The sequence below is a fragment of the Sebastes umbrosus genome, chromosome 7 (genome assembly GCF_015220745.1).
Source record: "Sebastes umbrosus isolate fSebUmb1 chromosome 7, fSebUmb1.pri, whole genome shotgun sequence".
Classification (NCBI taxonomy): domain Eukaryota; kingdom Metazoa; phylum Chordata; class Actinopteri; order Perciformes; family Sebastidae; genus Sebastes; species Sebastes umbrosus.
Window position 1 is genome coordinate 7,782,594 of NC_051275.1, and position 19,698 is coordinate 7,802,291.

The following is a 19,698-nucleotide window of genomic DNA, read 5'->3' on the forward strand; positions in this document are numbered from 1 at the left end:
GTGATGTTATCATGTTTTTCAGGACAAATACAACGATCAAATATCTTTTGCCAATCAGATACAATTATTGTCCAGAAACCCTCATAGGTACTGCATTTAGCATAAAAAATATGCTCAAATCATAACATCGCAAACTCAAACCCAATAGCAACAACAGCTGTCAGTGTGTCACTGTGTCTCTTCAGCACTCCCCCTTAGGGACAACGGGGGCATCAGCATTCCTGGCATTAACCCATGCGTTTGTTTAGTTTTGGGCTTTTTGGTACTAAAAAAGAATCCAAGTCTGTGCCCCCTTTCTTTTATTGTAATAATTAACTGCATGTTTAAACACAAGAAAGTGCATATGTTTTTATGCTACAAGAGACCCTGAGGCCATAGATCAAATAAGGTTTGTTTGATCAAGTTTGAGACCATAATTGCAACACTCATGTGGTGAAAGAGTCTGAACTTTTGTTTGATCAGGAGGTTGGCAGGAGGCTCTGACATGGATGCTTTTTGGCTGGACTGCAGAGGGCCAGACCTACAAACGCAAAAATCTGTCACTGACTGACTGATTGATGAAGGTACACGATTGGTCGACCGAGTGTTGGAGTTTCCTCATTGGCCGTTGCTCTTTCAAAATGAAAAGGCGAGAACAGTCCTTTATGCAAATGAGTCTGTCCAGCGTGACGCGTCCGGCTCCCAAAACTTGGACCAAGCTGTCAGACTAGGCAATTTGGTTCTAAATTGAAACAAGATTCAGCAGTGGCATAGCTTATTTCTCGCTTTTCAGAAGTAGATTTTGGTGGATTGTTTAGACAGAATAACAGAACGTTTACGAACAGGCCGCCATGTTGTTTCCTGTTTGAAATGGCAAGCAGAAAACCAGGGACCAGTCAGGTTAGGGTGACCATGTTTCCAAACACCCAAACCGGGACCCTTAAGTGTACCATACATTCATGCACGCGCACGTGTATGTGTGTGCACGTGCATACGCTAATATTCATCGGCGTTTACATTAGGATGGCTAACGTGGCGCACCTGTGGCTAATGTGGTTAATTGATTTCCAATAATACATATCTACATACATTTGCATAAAGCATCATATTTTCCCACTCCCATGTTGATAAGATTATTAAATACTTCATAAATCAAACCATGGCGACGAGACGGCTTACAGGGCGGAGGTGACCACATTGGAACTGTGGTGTCAGAACAACCACCTCTCCCTGAACATCTCAAAGACCAAGGAGGTCATCGTGGATTACAGGAGGGGGGGTTGCACTCACCCCCAGTCACCATCAACGGCACAGCAGTGGAGAGGGTGGACACCTTTAAATACCTGGGTGTCAACATCAATAAGAACTTGACATGGGCCACCCATGCCACCGTTGTAGTCAGTAAGGCCCAGCAGAGACTGTACGCTCTGAGGCGACACAAGACTTTAAGACTTAAACCACAAATCCTCAGGGACTTCTACCGGGGCACCATAGAGAGCCTCCTGACAGGCTGCTTCACCACCTGGTACGGCAACTGCACCAACATGGACCATAATGTGATGGGAAGGGTGGTGCGCTCGGCCCAACACATCACCGGGTGCGAGCTGCCCAGCCTGCAGGAGCTGTACACCCAGCGGTGCCTCAGGAAGTCCCTGAGGGTCATTAAGGACATCACACACCCCCACAACAGCCTGTTCTCCCTCCTGCCCTCTGGTAGAGGATACAGGACCCCCAGGACTCTCACCAGCAGACTGAGGAACAGTTTTTTCCCCCAGGCCATCAGACTTTTAAATATATAATTCATACACCTTCTCACACAAAAATATATCTTATACTGCCATGTTAAACAAAATATGAATCATAGCAGCCAAACGTGTCTGGAGGGGAACTACAGTATAAGTTCAGCATGCAGTTGTTTAGGCTGTACCTGAGTGGAGGAGAAGCCTCCATAATAATTCTGCTGCCCCGTCAGCCATATAACAAGATCCATTTCCCAGTTTTATAATTGGGTTCTCTGCAACAAAGTCATGTGCACATTATGTTTATTGTTTTTACTCTGTTCTTTCTGCTGCTCGCTTTGTATTCATTTTTATGTTCAGCACTTTGGTCAACTGTGGCTGTTTTTAGACGTGCTGTATAAATAAAGTTTGACTTGACTGGAGACTCCTCAGAAAGCCATAAGAACACGTGTTTCTTTTTTAACCGTATTTCCACCTTCCACACTAAGCTGAATTGCAAACTTCTGGCCTGTGGATGAAACATATACATTAAATAAACAGCAGAAAGATGAACAGTGAAAAAAGGTCAACACAAAAACAGGTTTTTTTTTCACATTACAATTATTTTATTGTCCATCGTGCATGCATTTCACCTCAGACACATACAGTAGTTACACAGCTGCAACGGATTGTGGCAGAATACTAACAAGCAAATACTTGTTAACTGTTTGTGTATGTTTACACAAACAGACGTTGTGTAAAGGTACATCAAATATATTTGTAATAAAATGCGAGTAATTTTAAATTATACTGGAATCAGTGATGACACGAGGACTAACCACACTTCCCTGTTAAACCTGTGAAAGAAATAACGAAAACAACCATTCACTGTGAAGACATTTTACATTAGCTGTAGGGTAGATGTATTCTGCATCATTCTGGTCACCTGAGAGCAAAGAAAGAAGAAGAGAGATTTAAAAAAAAGAGTCAAACTTGCTTCATGTGTTCAACAGTCTATCACATTTAACAAACGTACGACTGGAAATTACTATTCTGATTACGGGTGTCACGATTCTCCAAATCTAAATTAGGTTGAAAAAAACTTGCATGTAGGCTGTAGCCTTTATAGTTTTAACCACGAGTAAAGGAGCTGTGTCATTTCTTGAGTACAGCTGTATTTTCTATGTAACACAGGGAGGTAGGTGGTAGTGGAAAAAAAGTATAATAAGTAAATAAAAATAAATCGTCAATCCTGCTTTTGTTATCGATGGTTGAAATCAGAAGTTAACTTCGATTTATTTCCGATTTAGAATTGGAATCGTGACACCCCTAATTCTAATACCTGATCAGGTTGTTGTGCAGCTCTACTACGGAGCAGAGTTCGTCAGTGTGTGGTCTCTGTAAAGGAGGTTTAGGGGCCGTACACATGCTGCGTCTAAAAACTCGCGGAAAACGCCATCTGTGCCGCTTTCTTTTCTTTCAAATGTGCTTTTGGAGGTTGTGCTCATGGATGTATAAAGATAGCTGGATGCAGCGTTGGAGGCGGGTTCCCGTTCATTCCTATGAAAGTAGCTCAGTGGCTCAGCCGCTGTAAAGTACCCTGGATCATCCGGCGATGTTCCGCATCTATTGGGCCCATAGAGCAGGCGCAGTAGCGTTTCCTTTAACCCCGCCTCCCAGCCCTCGCTCCAGCCCTCGGTCTGGGGCTTAGTCACATGACAACTTTTAGGACCTAATGATTTAAAAATGGACTAATCAAGTGGTCCTACTGGGAAGTTGATTTACCTCAAAAAAGAAATTATCCGTTGAGTTACAGTCGTCTCTTTCCTAATGTAAGTCTATGGGTAAGTCTTTTTGGCCCAATGGTATCACGTGACGGACACGGAAGTTGCAGTACCGCCGTTTGGCCACTACCAAAATTTACTTCAAAGCCCGGCGCTCTTCCTGGGGGCTCAGTTGCGCTCCTGTTGCGACCGCTGTTACTAAGCAACCAAAACCTGCGTGCTGCAATGATGATAATGATGAAGTTGCGGTGATTTAGCAGGAAGCCTCACTAATGAAACTAAACACAATCAAAACAAAAATAAATGGATTTCCAGCACCATAAATCCTTCACTGATATTTACAGAAGAAAGAAAGAAAATATATCTGCCGGCTGTGATTGGTTGTTCCACGTCACATGACATGCTGTGTGTGCTGCTACGTTCCAAAAGTTGAACTAAAAAACGAAAAATAGGCCTGTGACGGTGTCGGTCCCGCATTTGAGCACGCCTGCCGCACGTATACGAAGACAACAATGGATTTGACCACGCAAAAGACGCTTAGAGGACTGATTTACTTGGCTGGTAGTAGTCGTAGATCTTGATCACAGCTGGCTTCAGGTTCTGCACTGGGAGCTCCTGTATGAGGTCTAAGCTGTGGTTGATGGGTGTATCCTTTATTAACTGTTGGAAGAAACAGATGACAGTTACAAATCTGAAGAGCATCATCTCTTGTTCCTCACTGTGAATTCCTCTCACCTCCTGTATGTACACCAGAACATGATCGTCCTTTAGTTCAACACGATCCACCAGCAGGGCACCTTTAAGCTGTGAGGAGATGATAATCAGCTGGGTGGTTCCTCAACGAGATGAAAACTTTTCTATTTCTACTAAAGGTGAAAGTTATACTCATATACTATATACTATGTATACTGTATATATACTCACAGCCTTCAAAGACTCTGGTTGTGGGACAAATCCAGAGAGCATTTTGATATCCAGGATCACCATGTTTGTACTGATCTCCCTTCCAGTATATCTGTAATACAAGTACCACAAAAATGTGACGTTAATTTGCTACCAAGTTGTAAACAATTCTCCCGTCCGTCCATTAACAGTTACTTAGTTCAAGCTGGTAGATGCAGTCAAAAATGTCAGTATTGTTCTGTAACGTGGATCTGCATTGTTGATTGCTTACAGGGACTTCAGCTTCAGAGAGAGTTTCGGTCTTTTGCTGGAGCAGTCGGCCTCTGCCTTGATCTCGACACTGAGAGTGCTGATTTCATGAGGAGTTGGGATGTTATAGCGGAGTGAAATCTGGGAAAGAGGTACACAAGGAAAGTTTAACATTCATAGAAGAATATCAAGTATTTCCTTTGCATCAGGATTTACGCCTTGAGAAGTACCATCTTGTTTTCAAGGGTGTCCCATTTTCACAGGTTAGTTTTATGTTGCTGCGTTTAAGCATCAAACCTGATTGAGCTACCTTTGAATTGGTCGTCTTAGATATAGGGTTGATAACTAACTTTCACATGCATTGTCCCCATTGGCTGCTGTGCATACTATCAACCAGTAGGCGATTTGAGGGGGGATGTCATCACCCTTGTTAGCAAAATGACCAAAAAGCATGCTCTTTGTTAACCTTCCTAAAGGATTGTGAGATACATACAGAGAGTGTAGGAGCAGAGGGGTTGTTAGATGAATGTGTTATGTTGCATTCACACCAAGAACAAAGCAAATGTTCGCCTTGCTTTACTCGCGCGTAGTTGTACTGCTGGTATCATTCATGTTCATTTGTGCTAGATGCGCCGGAGAGAAGAAGGAGCTTGTCTCCATAGATACCAACAACTTTTCTTTCCACCGTTTCCGCCATCAACCGTGGAAGGAATAACCACTGTTGCTGCTTTGTAGCTTACATCTTGTGGAAGTCCCAGAAATGTCAGAAACCCAAACGCTGTCATGTCTGGATTCATAACATCGCCTGGCGGCGAGCTGTATTCACATACAGGGTCCTTAAACTGTCATTTGCGCCTCATTCATCTCTTTGCATTGACTTTGTATGTAATCGCGTTGCGCAAAAAGTTTGCTTCACTCTTGGTGTGAATGTACCATTAGTCTAGTCTGCCTCTCTCATTGACCCTTTATCTGACGGAGGTTTGGACAAGTTAGAATCTACGGCCCCGACCGTAGACCTAGCTTAGCTGTGTATTGATTAACCCACGGCGCTGTCCGTGGTACAACCTCTTATTTTTAGATCAAACAAAGTATAATGCAGGTGGAGGTGCAATGGAGGTACGGAACTTCCAAACTTTCTGTATTCTTACTGAGCTGCTAACATTAGGGCATAGTTATATTAGCAGTGTTTGGGATGGTGTATGTATAGCAAAGAGAACCAGGTAAAGCTCCAGTGACCACTGACCTGCATTGCAGCACATGCGGTGCCCTTCACCTCCAGGCTGTACTTTCCTGCCGCGTCCTGCAGCAGCTTCTCCTGGTAGAGCAGTTTGTTGTTCTGGTTCACATCAAATGTCATCTCACCACTGGGAGACTGGACTGTCACTGTGCTGGAACCCTCTGGACTGAACACCAGAGTGGAGTAGAGAGTCAGAGCCTGAAGAGCCACCACTGTGTCCTACAACATACAAAAACAAAAATACCGAATACTTTATGTGCTTTAATTTATACAAATGTAAATGTATTGACTTTTGTTTACACATACAACAGCTTTCATATGTAGGAGTTCACTTTTATCAATTTCAGGTTTTAATTGTTGATTTTCATACAGAAATCAATTAAGAAAATTCAAACAGTAAGCTCAGTATATGTGAATCGTAGTTAAAGGGCTATAACACCGCTGTTGTCCTTGGTCAGGTATAATCACTGACACTAAACTGTTGAGGTATGGGCTCATGTCGCTGTCCTTTGAAAACCATGTGTGTCTAATAAGGCTCGATTGATTAAAATATTTATAAACATTTTTTCTATCTGTTCAAAATGCACCTTAAAGGGAGATTTTTCAAGTATTTAATACTTTTATCAACATGGGACTGGGAAAATTGCTTTATGCAAATGTATGTATGTATTTATTATTGGAAATCAATCAACAACACAAAACAATGACAAATATTGTCCAGAAACCCTCACAGGTACTGCATTTAGCATACCTTTGTTATCGCATTAACTTTGACAGCCCTAATGTCTAACTTATGTGATTTTGAATTTGTCAGATAAGCTGAAGGATTTAGTATTCCTATATACATTTAGAAAATGTTCCTACTTCATAAGTTAATGAAACAGTTTGAATAAGCTGAAAAATGCATTGCACAGACCTTTGTTCATCATATTTGTACCAGAAGACAATGCAGTACGTTTAATTCAAAGTCCAGCTTTATGCTGTTTGGGCTGCCCGTACCTGTGTGGAGGAGAAGCCTCCATAGTAGTTCTGCTGGCCCGTCAGCCATCTAACGATGCTGCTGGTGTAGCCCAGGTCTTCAGCTGTAGGAGCGGCGCTGAGTTTGGCCAGCAGCACGTAGGAGCTGATTTCCACAGAGAGGGAGGCTGACGTGTCTTTTGCTGTCTGAGACCAGTGGAGGAACCCTCCTAAAAACAGCCATCCACAAACAGACAAACAGGCACAAGGTGAGCTTCATTCACAGTAATGAAGCCAGAATGATTTCCTTTAGGAGGATGACTCACCGTCTTGTATTGCAACAGTGTCTAGGTGCTTCAGAAGGTGAGCACGGGTCTCCATGTCTCCTGCCAGGGTGAAGACGTATGCCAGCAGAGCTGTAGTGTAGGTGTTGCTGAGGTCACTGGTGGACTCCTTGAGGCAAGACAGGCTCTGGTTCACCACAGGATCCTAGAACAGATTAAAAGCACACATTATAATTGAGGCTGTCAATCGATTGAAATATTGAATCGCGATTAATCTCATGATTGTTCACAGTTTATTGCGATTAATCGCAAATGAATCACATTTTTTATCTGTTCAAAATGTACCTTAAAGGGAGATTTGTCAAGTATTTAATAGTTGTATTTCTTACTTGTCAGTGTAAAAGTTATTGGTTTGTGTATATGTTGTAAAGTAAATTCTTTCCATCAAGCAATTTACAGTTAAAACAGCATGAGATGTTTGTAGTGAAAGGAGTCTACTCACATCTACGGGCTTCTTCATCTCCAAGAAGGCAGCAGTGATGTAGGCACTGAGGGTCACTTCGTCAGACACACCACCCTGTAGAGAGGAAGCATCATACAGACACACAGATCATCACTGCACCTCCAACACCCAAGGGCCACACTCACAGAAGTCATTTTGAGCAGTTTGCAAATGGCGGCCGTGTCCTGTTTCACAAAGGGTCGTCACTCGGAGACTTGCAAATACATTTGTGAGTCCCACGGGACTCTCAAATAATCCTGCATGAGTCGCCATTATCGCGTTTGTTTTGATAAGAGAAACCTGTTAAAATGAATATGAGGGGGAATTATTTCATGCTGCAAATTGCTGCTTGCATGTCGCCCATTTCGTGAAATGGGCCACAGGCTGGTATTAGCTACTACTGAGCCATGAATGAAAGTCCTGATGGTGCATTTGTGTTTAACTACTGCTGCAGTGAAGATCAACATGTAACCTCATTTTCATAGAAACTCCAGACGGACTTTAATTACCTTCATTCTGTTGTTAAAGAGCTTTCCTGACTGTTCAAAACAGCCATTTTTTCGTTGTTTATCTGTCAGCCAAACCATAGACTCTTCGAGCTTTGCTGGGTCGATGTAAATGAACGACTGCGCTTTGGCAAACGATCTCAGCACGAAAGCAGTCAGCCTGAGGAGGATATTAAAACAAAGTTAGATATTAACTGATGAAATAAGACAAGAGGAAGCACTTGATCTGTGTAATGTCTCACGATAATTACCACAATATACTAAACATAATATTTGTGCAGTTCATGTATTAATTATAAATACTTGAACATGCTTGTGTTCACATAGCGCATTGGTGTTATTATTGTGAAGAACTTATTATGAGTGATAATAGAATGAGTAAAATCACATGATTTTTGGAGCAATGTGCTCCAAAGTGTAATTGCATCATCTACTCATCACTATAGTATAAAGCAGGGGTTCTCAGACTTGTTGGGGCCAGGGACCCCTTAAATGGTAGAAAAATCTTCCAAAGACCCCTCATTATCGTAACAGCGATTAACCATAATGCTTACTACCATTTGCACTCTTAGATGCCATTGGAACTATTTGTATTCTGAAACAATTCAGCCTAAATACATCCGACCTGTTTCATAGTGATAAACAGAAACACATTTTCATTTCAACCACGTTAACACCACTTTGCTTTGCCCTGATATTCAGGTGCTTTGTAATCAGATGCTGCTTTAGCTCGGCTGTCGCTCGATATAACTGTCGTCATATTTTCTCAATTTAGCTAGTTTGGGCTTAGCGTCACTTGTCGATGTGGACTGACTCAAATATTTCTCCATGCTAGTCAGCTAGCTAGCTGGCTAATAAGCCAAGCTAAGCAGCAGCAGGAACAGTTTGTTGCACCCTGAGTGAAGCTAACGTGGGTGGTGGTAATGGACACAATATGCTAGTTTTCTTGGTGCAAATGGTCCCCATCTGTAGATATGTACTTTTTAATAATACAGCATAATATTATAATTCATAGCAAAAAATTCCGTGGACCCAATGACATGTGACCCCTGGGAGTCCCCGGACCGTACTTTGAGAATCACTGGTATAAAGGGTATGACTGTACGACGTAGTGAATATTTTACACCATAATTAATCTTAGTGGATGATTGGTCAGTAATGTTCTCACCAAGTGTTTCCTGTTCCTGATCCAAATGTGCTGTAAGCACCATCATAATGCTTGTAGTTCAGCTGTCTCTGGTAGCCTGTATCACAATAGAAACACGCTTATTAGAGCATTTATGAAACACACATTGTCAGATCTGATTTCATGATTTGAGGTAAATTTCGTAAGTGTGAATGTACAGATTAAAAGAAAAACAACATTTTGGGTTGGGATGCACCGATCCGACTTTTTCAGTCCCAATACCTGGGCTTTATGTATCGGCCGATACCGATCTGATACCAGCGTTTAGTTAATAAGCTGTATGCCTCACTGTGTGGATGTGACTGGGATCATTCTGTTATCTGTAAGGTAACTTCAGGCTTGACTTTAACATTGATTTTCTAACTTTGTAAAACAAAATGTGACCAATACATACATAGATATAAATGTATTGAATTGTTATTTATCATTAAAATAATAAATAATGCACCAAAAAGTTGGCAAAAAATCTTCAAAATTATCAGGAATTACAATTCAACTGTAAGCCTTTTTAATGCAGCAACTAATTGGTCAAAACTTAAACAGGAATTAAAATTCCAGTATAAAATGTATATAGTATTTAAACATAGAATTTTATTGAACAGGTTGGCCCCATTGTCACCGATATCCAATCCATCTCTTTGAGTCGGTATCGGCCCGAAATGCCTGAGTTTATATTTCAGCTACAATATGAAGTAAACACAGACTCACCGCTGGTCAGGAAGTTGGTAGCCTTTTCCTTGATGGCTGGGGTCAGCTGCCGTGTGTTTTCCAGGTACTGGAGGATGTAGATGTTGGGGGCCAGGAGTGCCATGTTCTGCTCCCCACATCCATACGGCATCTTCAGCAGCCCATCCAGGTTGTTCAGGGCTCGGCCCAGAATGTCACCTGCACAAAAACACTGACTCACTGAGACCGAATACGTAACTAACCTGACCTTTCACCACTCGTAGGCTGTTTTCAAATTCATCTGCAGGAGGAGGAGAATTTCTCTGTGCTCACCTTAAATCTCAGTTTAACATGTGGAAGTGCAACTAAACACTCAAAAAAAAACAAATGTATAAATTTACCCAGGACTGATACTGAAGCACGGGTAGATCCAACAATCACGTCTTCAGGGAGTTCTATGTCTATTTCCTCTGTCAACGTCTCTCCTGTGTGCAGACAGAGAACAAACACTCAGCTCAGCACTAAAACAAAGATTTAACGGATGGTTAGTTGGTCATGTACTGAAACAGGTCAGACTGGAAGTAAGATATGCCACAAAATTGGGGATTCTTCCATTAGGTTGATAAAATGTATACAAGTAATGACATTGAAATAATCTGAGACACCTACGCTAAACACAATTAGCATAATCACAATTAAACTAAGTAGTGAATTACATTACATTTTTGACATGCAATCTACCTCCTCTTAACTTATAGCATTGGGCTGTCCTTTTTCAAACTGTTTGATGGGCCGTGCCTGGTGTAAAACATACTGACCTTTTGGACAGAGCAGCCAGTTGTAGGTCTTTGTCATCTCAGTTCCTTCAGCCTGAGAGGGATGGAAATTATGTGAGTTCCAGAGTTTCCATCTTGTTAATAGATAAACTTTTGTCATCTTGTTTTAAGGTACCAACCTTTACTATGAGAGATCGTGTGACCACGTCGATACGACCTCTCTCTGGCACGCTCACAATCTCATTGTCACATGATGTGTGGGATGCCACGGCCTCAGCAGTCACTGACACATTCATAACCCCTAAAAAAGATCAATGAACACGGTGTGAGACTTAATTAAGATTTTTTTTTAATTCTAAAAGTGTCCAAACAATTTGTCACTGAGGTGGATCTCACTGATTTCATAGAGATGAAAAAGGGTTCCTCCACCTTGGTAGCCTCTAACATTTCCCACCAGTGTGGATGAAAGCATGACTCTCACCTAAGGATGAGGGGGCCATGGTCCAGCTGAGGGTCTTGCGCTCACTGCCGCACAAACAGGATGTGTACAGGTCACCAGAGAGGGGGGTGAGGGTGTAATCTAAGGATGGGGCTGGAGACACATTGACCTGTTCAAGAAAGACCACAATATATTTCAAAACTGGAGTTTTATGGCAAAAATGCAAACAACCATTCAAACTGCAGCACAGTGCTGCACCATTTTGACCTTTCGAAGGTGCATCTTGCAAATGTTTTTGTACCAAATAACAGCAGACATCAAATGATCAAGTAGTTCAAAAACTGACCTAGTTAAGAAAATTAGGATTATTCCAAATATTTACAAGAACCTTGGTAAGTCTGTCATCATGAGTGAGTTAACAGGATCCGCAAGAGATACTGTACATGGGTAAAGTTCACCAGTAATCAACTCCAGGTTTCAACCAAGGGGCAACCGCTGGGTCTAAAAAATTGAAGCCAGTGCAGAAGTGCCTTAAACATGCATTATTTCCAATGGCCAGCAGGGGGCGATTCCACTGGTTGCAAAAAGGAGTCTGATTGTATAAAAGTCTATGAGAAAAGGACCCTACTTCTCACTTGATTAATTACCTCCGTAAACATTTTCTTAATGAGTTCATAGTCTCATAATTAAATAGCTGATAAACTAGTGTATGCTTCGGGCGGGGCTACCTTGTGATTGACAGGTCGCTACCACAACATTGCTCAGAGTTCGGGTTGTACTAAAAGACACTGTACAGAGTTGGCTCTTTTCAAGCAAGTATATTACAAACAAGTCTGATTTTTTCTAGTTAAAATTTGCTTCTTAATTGGCATTAATATCACAGTTAACATGAACTACAGATGCTAGCTAGCATGGTTAGCAACGGTACCTGGCCCTGCCGGGCCCTCATGCTAGAGTGGACGCTTACCCGATTCTGCACGTGCTTCCTATGTGCTTCCTACCCCTAATCAATAGGCTTTCCTATCCTTTGGACCATCCGTTCCAGTATTTACCCCCAGCTCTACCCTCTCATCCAAATATGGTCACTTCTGGTTCCAAAAAACCAAGATGGCGACGGCCAAAATGCCAATCTTGAGGCTTCAAACCGTTCAAAAGGGTAGTCCACAAACCAGTGGGTGACGTCACAGTGGGTGACGTCACAGTGACTGCGTCCACTTGTTATATAAAGTCTATGATTTCAACAATGCTTTAAAAGTCTCTTTGATTCCACCTTGAAAAGGTAGTGGGTAAAGTCATTATCTATTCAAATCAGTTTGATGAGAAACGACTGGGTAAAATAAATTTGGATTCACTGGGGTCATACATGTATAAAAGGAGATCATCAGCATAAAAGAACAATTTATGAGGGAATCATCTGTGTTTATCTCTTCAGTCTTCTTGTCCAGTCTCAAATATGTAGAACTAATGACATTCCCATCAGTCATTTGTGTTCAATGCTACTTAGCACATGATAGTATCTTAACACACTAAACTAATGCAGCATTTCCACTGCATGGTACGGCACAGCTCTACTCAACTTGACTTGCTCTTTTTTGGTCTTCCATTAGCAAAAGTGGATATTACCTGGTCCTTTTTTTAATACCACCTCGGTCGAGGTTCCAAGTGAGCTGAGCTGATACTAAAAGGTGGAGTTAAAACACTGCAGACCGCTGATTGGTTAGAGAGAATCATCACTTGTGCCACACGGGACATCTTGCACAAACTCGCCATTTTTAAATAGCCAAGCTACCGTCAATAACGACCGCAATTTTTGTAATCATTCAACCCAGATTTTAAAAATTGGCAGCTTGCAAAACTACGGCATACACTTGAAGAAGTGCAGACTTTCCTCTGTCTGGTTGCCGATGAAATGATTTAGCGAGTGTCGCGTTGAAGATGATGTCACGGCAGTTTTAGAATTCCGCCTATACTGAGGGGGTACTCTTCACAGTAGAAAACAAAATACAGAAAAGGACCTGGAGCCAAAAGTGAGTTGAGTCGAGTCAAGCTGAACCATGCAGTGGAAATGAGGCACAAGATGGTGAATATGGTAAACATTTCACCTGCCAATCATCAGCTTGTTAGCATGCTGATATTAGCATTTAGGTGATGTGAAAACATCCATTACCATGATACAGCTGGTCAGGTAGTTGAAGATGGTTGCCTTCAGTTCAAAGTGCTCTCCTCGGATGATGGAGTAGGGCAGGCTGAGCTCGACGAAGAAGGGCTGGAAGACGGTGATCTCTTTTCGAGGAGCCAAGCCAAAACCCCGAGAGGACAGACAGAAAGCCTCCGTCTCCCAGGTGGTGATGGTGTCTGGGACAGTGAGGGACACATCCTTTGTTCCAGAATCTCTGAATCAGCAGATACACAGAGACACATTCTGTGAACTTGAAAAATGTATTTTCATGATTCAGATTAGTCAAAGAAAAACACTGTTATTAGATGATTAATACGTAGGCTTTATTGCAGTAACAACGGCACATTATAGTTACTGTGAGCTAAAAAATTAGGGATGCACCGATACCAATACTGGATCGGATATCGGGTTGATACTGACTCAAATAGCTGGAGCAAATATTGGTGACAATGGGACCGATCTATACACTTCCATTTCAAGTTTATATACTATACATATTATATACTGTATTTAAATTCCTGTTTAAGTTTTGACCTATAAGTTGCTGCATTAAAAAGGTTTACACTTGAATTATAATTCCTGTTAATTATGAAGATGTTTTACCAAGTTGCTGGTGTATGATTTATTATTTTAATAATAAAGAACAATTAAATACTTAAATATCAATGTATTTATTTGTTACATTTTGTTTCAAACAGTTAGGAAAGTAATGTTTAAGTCAAGCCTGATGTTGCCTTACACATAAAAGAATGATTCCAGTCACTTCCACACAGTGAGGCATACAGCGTATTAATGAAACACTGGTATTGGCTTGGTACTCGATATAGGCTGATACCCAAAGCGCAGGTATCGATAACGGTATTGTGTCTGAAATAGTCAGATCGGTGAATGATCCCTACTAAAAAAAAATTCTAAATGTGAAATTGCTTCATAAGCTGCATTCTTGAGATCTCAGAAAGTCAGAAACTCAAAGAAATTTGTAATACAGGGTTCCATGTTGCTTAAGAAATTCTGGCAATTTTCTTAATAATTAAATCAGTTTCCTAAGCATCACAAACATCCTAAAATGACTCTTTGAGCCATGAGGTTAAATAAAAAATAAAAAAAAGTCTAGAGGAGAAGTTTCAGTAAATTATTTTCATGCCATTCATGTGTACAGGGGGACAGCAGGAAGTCAGAGAGAAGGACTCTAGTGCACATTCTCTTTGCGCCCAAAAATGCACTCAAATACACTCATTTCATGACATTCAAAACCCTTCGTGGCAAAAACTCACCCAACTTCCACCAGGTCCCATATCCAGGTCTCGGGGAAGAAAGTGCGGACGGTCACTATTGGTGGAGGAGCAGAATAGCCACCTCCCCTAGAACTGAACTGTACTAGCCTCATGGTTACCATAGGAACACCGTAATTTCTATACCTAGTATCTGAAAATAAAGCAAAATGTTCCATCAGAAGCAGAGGAAAGCAATCACACAGTGACATGTTCTAATGCTGGTAAATATTTAGCATGTGTCACTTGATAGAGCAAAAAAATTAGTCACCAAAGCTGTGGCCCTGGTGGTATTCTCTTCCTTTGAACTTGAGGCATGTAGGCACTCGGATAACCAAGTTTGTTGCCATCTTCATCCCTACATTCTAGATGATAGAACAACATACAGGCATCACTGAAACGTTGATTAAATGTGCAACAACAAAATATATTAGTATATTCTTTATATTGTACATTCATTTATGTTCAGGAAGTACCTGGAAAACCGTAAAAGCATCATGGCTATCATCGGGATTTGGCAAAATGTATCTTCTCGGTCTCACATGCAAGCATTCTACAGGATCTTGAGCGTCATATGGAATGAAGGATGCTTTTCTGACAGGCAACAAGTCAAATATCTGAAAAGAAAAGTATGGTTCAAAGCCATAAAGTGACAAATGTTTGAAACGTGGATGTAAAGTATATTTGTCAAAATAGTGCCTTGATGTGGCTTACTACACCCACTAGTAGGTTTTATCATCTATTCACATGCTAGATCACTGAAAGAAGTTATAAAAGAACACGACAGCGACCTCTAGCAACCATAGTAATTATGACAGGAGCAGAAAAGGAAGCCAGGCACTGTAGTATAGACAGTGTGAAACTCCACAAGGGGTGGATGTCGGGGATGATGGATGGGAAACAAAACACAGTGTTTTCACCTAGGAGACTGGAGTTTGCATCACGTGTGAAACCAACAATGTGTAGTTGTGTTCGTGTTCGTAGTTATTTTAACTCAAAACACAATGTTTTTCACTAAACTTAAGCCTAAACCTAAAGAAGTTGTTTTTTGTTGCCTAAACCTAAAGAAGTTGTTTTTTTTGCCTAAACTTAAAGAAGTTGTATTTTGTTGCCTAAACCTAAAGAAGTTTTTTTTTTCCTAAACCTAAAGAAGTTTTTATTTTTTCCTTCATTCAGTTTTACAACGTGTTCGAACGTGTCTTTGAAGTTTCACTTTCACAACATAGTAGGTGGAGTAGGCCCCTAATGACCCACATCTATGGTGCTTATAGCGACTGATAACGCCCGTTTAATGGCCTGATAACAGTCTAATCGGGTGCAGCGATACACCTCACATATGTGAGGGAGAAAAGGAAGAAAGAATGAACATGACACAAGGAAATAGCAGCAGAGTAAAAACTGTAACCTCTGCGTGACTGATGATGTTAATTGTGCAAAAGATTATGTAGAGGGAACATTAATGATGTATGCATCTATTTGTGGTTGATTCTAGCAGTTACCTTGTCTGCATCCAGAGTCTTCCCTGGCTCCTTGATGAGGACGCTCTGGTCGACAGCGCTCACCCCACAGAGAGAGTCTGGCTGGGCCATCACCCGCAGGGTGGTCTCCTCTCCAGGGACAGCTGAGGACGGAGAAAACTCCAGTGACACCTGACACACACAGAAAAGACACATCCCACCATCTGGACTTTAGTGGCAGAACCCAATGATCTTTTTAACCTCACACAAATGTGGTACTTTAGTCTAAAAAACATCTCCCTGATTGATTTTTAATCATAGGGCCCTTTTAACTCTCTGAGACCCGACTTTAGCGTCTTTCAGAGGCTGTAGGAGGTTCAGTTTTAGAGCTAGAGTGAAGATACAGATATCATATGAAAGTACAAAAATCTAAGGAATAATGCTGCACAGTTAGGCTAAATTTTGGGGAGGAAAATCTGCCATGGTGATTTTAAAAGGGGTTCACTTGACTTTTGACCTCAAGATATGTGAATGAAAATGGCTTCTATGGGTACCCACGAGTCTCCCCTTTACAGACATGCCCACTTTATGATAATCACATGCAGGTTTTTGCATGCAGTATAAATGTTTTATTTTCTTCTATTCTAAAATGGTGTATTTGAATATTTCTGCATACTGAGGTCCCTAAACAGTCTTGGAATTACATAACTTGGGTATCACTGTAAAGCTGAGACTCTTGTTGATTCAATGAGCTCAACTGTATTCATGTGTGATGATGTTAGTCCCCATAGTGGCCATTTCATTGTAGTGAGATCATTTTTTTAACTTGGACATCACTGTATAAAATGACCTGTGATGACCTCTAGGATAATCACAACCTCATGAAACTTTACAGCCACAAACTAGAGACCTAGACCATTCAGAGGATAGATGGCTGTCCCAGCTAGATTGACAATAAGGGGGTTTCTGAGCAGTTTCCAGAACAGAAGTGCTCGCCATCCAATTGCAGAAAAATGCAATTTTTGCAGAAATCTCCAAATGTCAAAGGTTTTTGATACCAAATCACAGCATGGCTTTTTCTGTCTTAATGTGGTATTTTGGAGGGATTATTCCTAATTTGTATGAATTCTTGAATGGTAAAAATTTAGCACCAAATCTGTGTAACAAATGGTATCAACCCAAAATTTGCTGCAACAACTTATGAGACATAATAGAGCGTGGGAATGGAAGTCATGTACTTCTATCATAATGTTCTAAGCCCTTACTTTATACTTTCAAAATGTATTTTAATTAATTAATTAATAAATTAATTAAATTGTGTTTATTTCGTATTGATGACTAGAACAATTTGACACACAGTGCTGCATCTCAAATTAATCTTCAGGTTCCCAGCTTTCAGATGATGTACACCACTTCTATGTGACATCTACTGCTGACCTGCTATCTCCCCTTAAAGACTCCATGTACCCCCCTAAAAAAGACAAAGAAAATGGTCTATTGTGGGTCTTAGAGGGTTAATGAAATGAATTGAAACAGATATCTGCATATGAATGCAGAATCCGTGGACTACGGACAAGCGTTCTGGTTTCCGTTTGTAGTCCGAGTAGTATTGACCAGTCACTTCACGCTTGAGTGGGTTCTGTTTGAATGCAGGTAAACAGTCCGTGTGAATAGTAAAAGAGGTGGAACGCATTGGCCCAAATGCAATCTCAGGAATGACCAGCTATTGTCTGACAATGATGTAGCTTTTTATTAGCTAAAAAATAAACCATTAACTGAGTGTAAACTGGCTACTTGTGAAACAATCCAGACGTAGACGTCGTCTCTCAACTCTATTCTCATGTCTCAAGTTGCTAATCAGACTGTAAGTAATGAGCAGCACACGGAAAAGAAAGTCTTAGCCCAGATATCTGTTATTTTCACCAGAACCACTGAAATATTGGCTGTTGCCCCTAAAAGTTTATCTAAGTTTATTTAAGTATTGAAGTAAATAGATAACAACTGGCAGATCTTTTGTTTTGACACAGGGCTACATATTGTGATGTTTTGTAACACAGCTAATATACACTTTGATTCGACAACTACGTCTGATGAGAACAGTCACACCTTCTCCTCATACTGACCTTGTGAGCAAAGCATTTCTCAACAGAGAAGTCGGCACTGTGGGCGATCACAGTCTCACTGGGGAGGATGGCGTATGCCACAATCTGGACGTCTGGTGCCATGTCCGGAGACACTGCCAGCTTAAAGGACACATCACCCTCATTCACTGAAACAGCAAACCAACTGTTATGAACGACAGTCACCTCTCACATTACCTCCATAGGTCATTAAAACAGAATTATTTGGCCATGCTAATTTAAAGGGTCATTTTTAAGACATCAAACTTTGCTCACCTGACTTATCCTGCACTTCAACCTGCTGAACTCCTTGCATGACAATAGCTCCTCTGGATAAGACCTGGAGAATTTGAGAGAAAATGACACAAAGAATGAGTAATGTAGTAAAAACTGAATTCCTTTAACAGCAGATTACAACACTGTCTGCTGTTCTGGTGTGTGGTTATTTATCATGTTATTAAAGTCCAGGTAAAGCAAAAATAAATATGTGTTCTGAGTTTGACAGAAAAATGTGTTATTAACCACCCAGACAAATTTGAATGATTAAATTTGTCTCTGAAAGAGAACTGGTGACAAGGCGAGATGATGTTCACTCACCAAATACATGATATCCACAGAGCCCTGGGCCTCTCCAACTACAGTGTAGTGGATGGAGATGTCTTCTTCTTTGTCACAGGCAAGTGGGTTATCCTTCTTCTTCACGTCCAGAGAGCTGACTGTTTTAGTATCAGGAGAAGACAGTTGGGCCATCGACACTGTGTGATCTCCAGTCTCATAGTGTGGTGTTCTGTAAGGATTGTAGCCCATTTTCGGAGAGATGCTCACCTAGATGGCAGAAAAGAAACACTATAAATGAGCTCATGGTTGTTGAGGTAGAAGCAAGCTTTGGTTCTTACAGCCAAAGCAAATGTTTAGGTTTAGAAGTAGTAAACTCTTCCAAGTCTCAAGTCACTGTGTTTGTGACGTAAGGGTGACTCAAGTCCAAGTTGCAGACTCGAGTCCCCATCTCTGCTAAAACGTGGGCTACAAATACAGTATATAGAAGTATATTTGCAGTATAAAAACTATGAAACTACTAGTTTACTGAAAGTATACTTTAATGTGCACTTTCATAAACTATAAAGTGGGATACAAGTATACAACTAAACTATCTGTATATTTATATTATAGTTGCAGTACAAAATAAAACTTGGGTGTAAACTATTTATGTACTCAAAGTTTACTATTCTTATACTTAAAGAATACTTAAAAGTATACTTGTATAAACAAAAAATGAGCCAATTTAGTCCCAAGAAGTATTAAAGTAGTACATTTACAAGTTACAAGTATAAACTTGAAGTATACTTCTTTTTCATAAGGGGCCTCTTGCTACGATGGTGGCACCTTGGTCAGTTGCAGCATATTGAGAAACCATTTTAGGTTTCAGCTCTTGGACTGGTTGTCATCTTCATGAAAGGGTTACGATGTGACTAACAAATGTTAAAT

The 19,698-nt window shown here is 40.8% G+C and overlaps 1 protein-coding gene across 4 annotated transcripts in view; it reads right to left on the reverse strand.

The window, feature by feature from the left end:
• Positions 1–2,299: 2,299 nt before the first annotated feature.
• The window catches only part of LOC119491139 (alpha-2-macroglobulin-like), a 49,480-nt gene continuing 32,081 nt past the window's right edge, over positions 2,300–19,698 (reverse strand). For 3 of the 4 annotated variants that reach the window (XM_037774839.1, XM_037774838.1, XM_037774837.1), the window contains exons 12-35: positions 18,811–19,038; positions 18,490–18,553; positions 18,217–18,362; positions 16,136–16,285; positions 15,113–15,253; positions 14,908–15,001; positions 14,640–14,790; positions 13,354–13,579; positions 11,229–11,355; positions 10,927–11,048; positions 10,790–10,841; positions 10,373–10,456; positions 10,014–10,190; positions 9,288–9,363; positions 8,123–8,279; positions 7,614–7,688; positions 7,154–7,316; positions 6,870–7,057; positions 5,877–6,089; positions 4,656–4,774; positions 4,406–4,496; positions 4,217–4,285; positions 4,036–4,141; positions 2,300–2,643 (exon numbers count right to left, since the gene is read on the reverse strand). In XM_037774839.1, the coding sequence (XP_037630767.1) occupies positions 2,549–2,643; positions 4,036–4,141; positions 4,217–4,285; positions 4,406–4,496; positions 4,656–4,774; positions 5,877–6,089; positions 6,870–7,057; positions 7,154–7,316; positions 7,614–7,688; positions 8,123–8,279; positions 9,288–9,363; positions 10,014–10,190; positions 10,373–10,456; positions 10,790–10,841; positions 10,927–11,048; positions 11,229–11,355; positions 13,354–13,579; positions 14,640–14,790; positions 14,908–15,001; positions 15,113–15,253; positions 16,136–16,285; positions 18,217–18,362; positions 18,490–18,553; positions 18,811–19,038 (3,114 nt within the window). In that variant the 3' untranslated portion in view covers positions 2,300–2,548. Of the gene's footprint in view, positions 2,644–3,602; positions 3,642–4,027; positions 4,142–4,216; positions 4,286–4,405; positions 4,497–4,655; positions 4,775–5,876; positions 6,090–6,869; positions 7,058–7,153; positions 7,317–7,613; positions 7,689–8,122; positions 8,280–9,287; positions 9,364–10,013; positions 10,191–10,372; positions 10,457–10,789; positions 10,842–10,926; positions 11,049–11,228; positions 11,356–13,353; positions 13,580–14,639; positions 14,791–14,907; positions 15,002–15,112; positions 15,254–16,135; positions 16,286–18,216; positions 18,363–18,489; positions 18,554–18,810; positions 19,039–19,698 lie in introns of those variants that run through there. The other variant, XM_037774840.1, reaches the window with a different exon arrangement.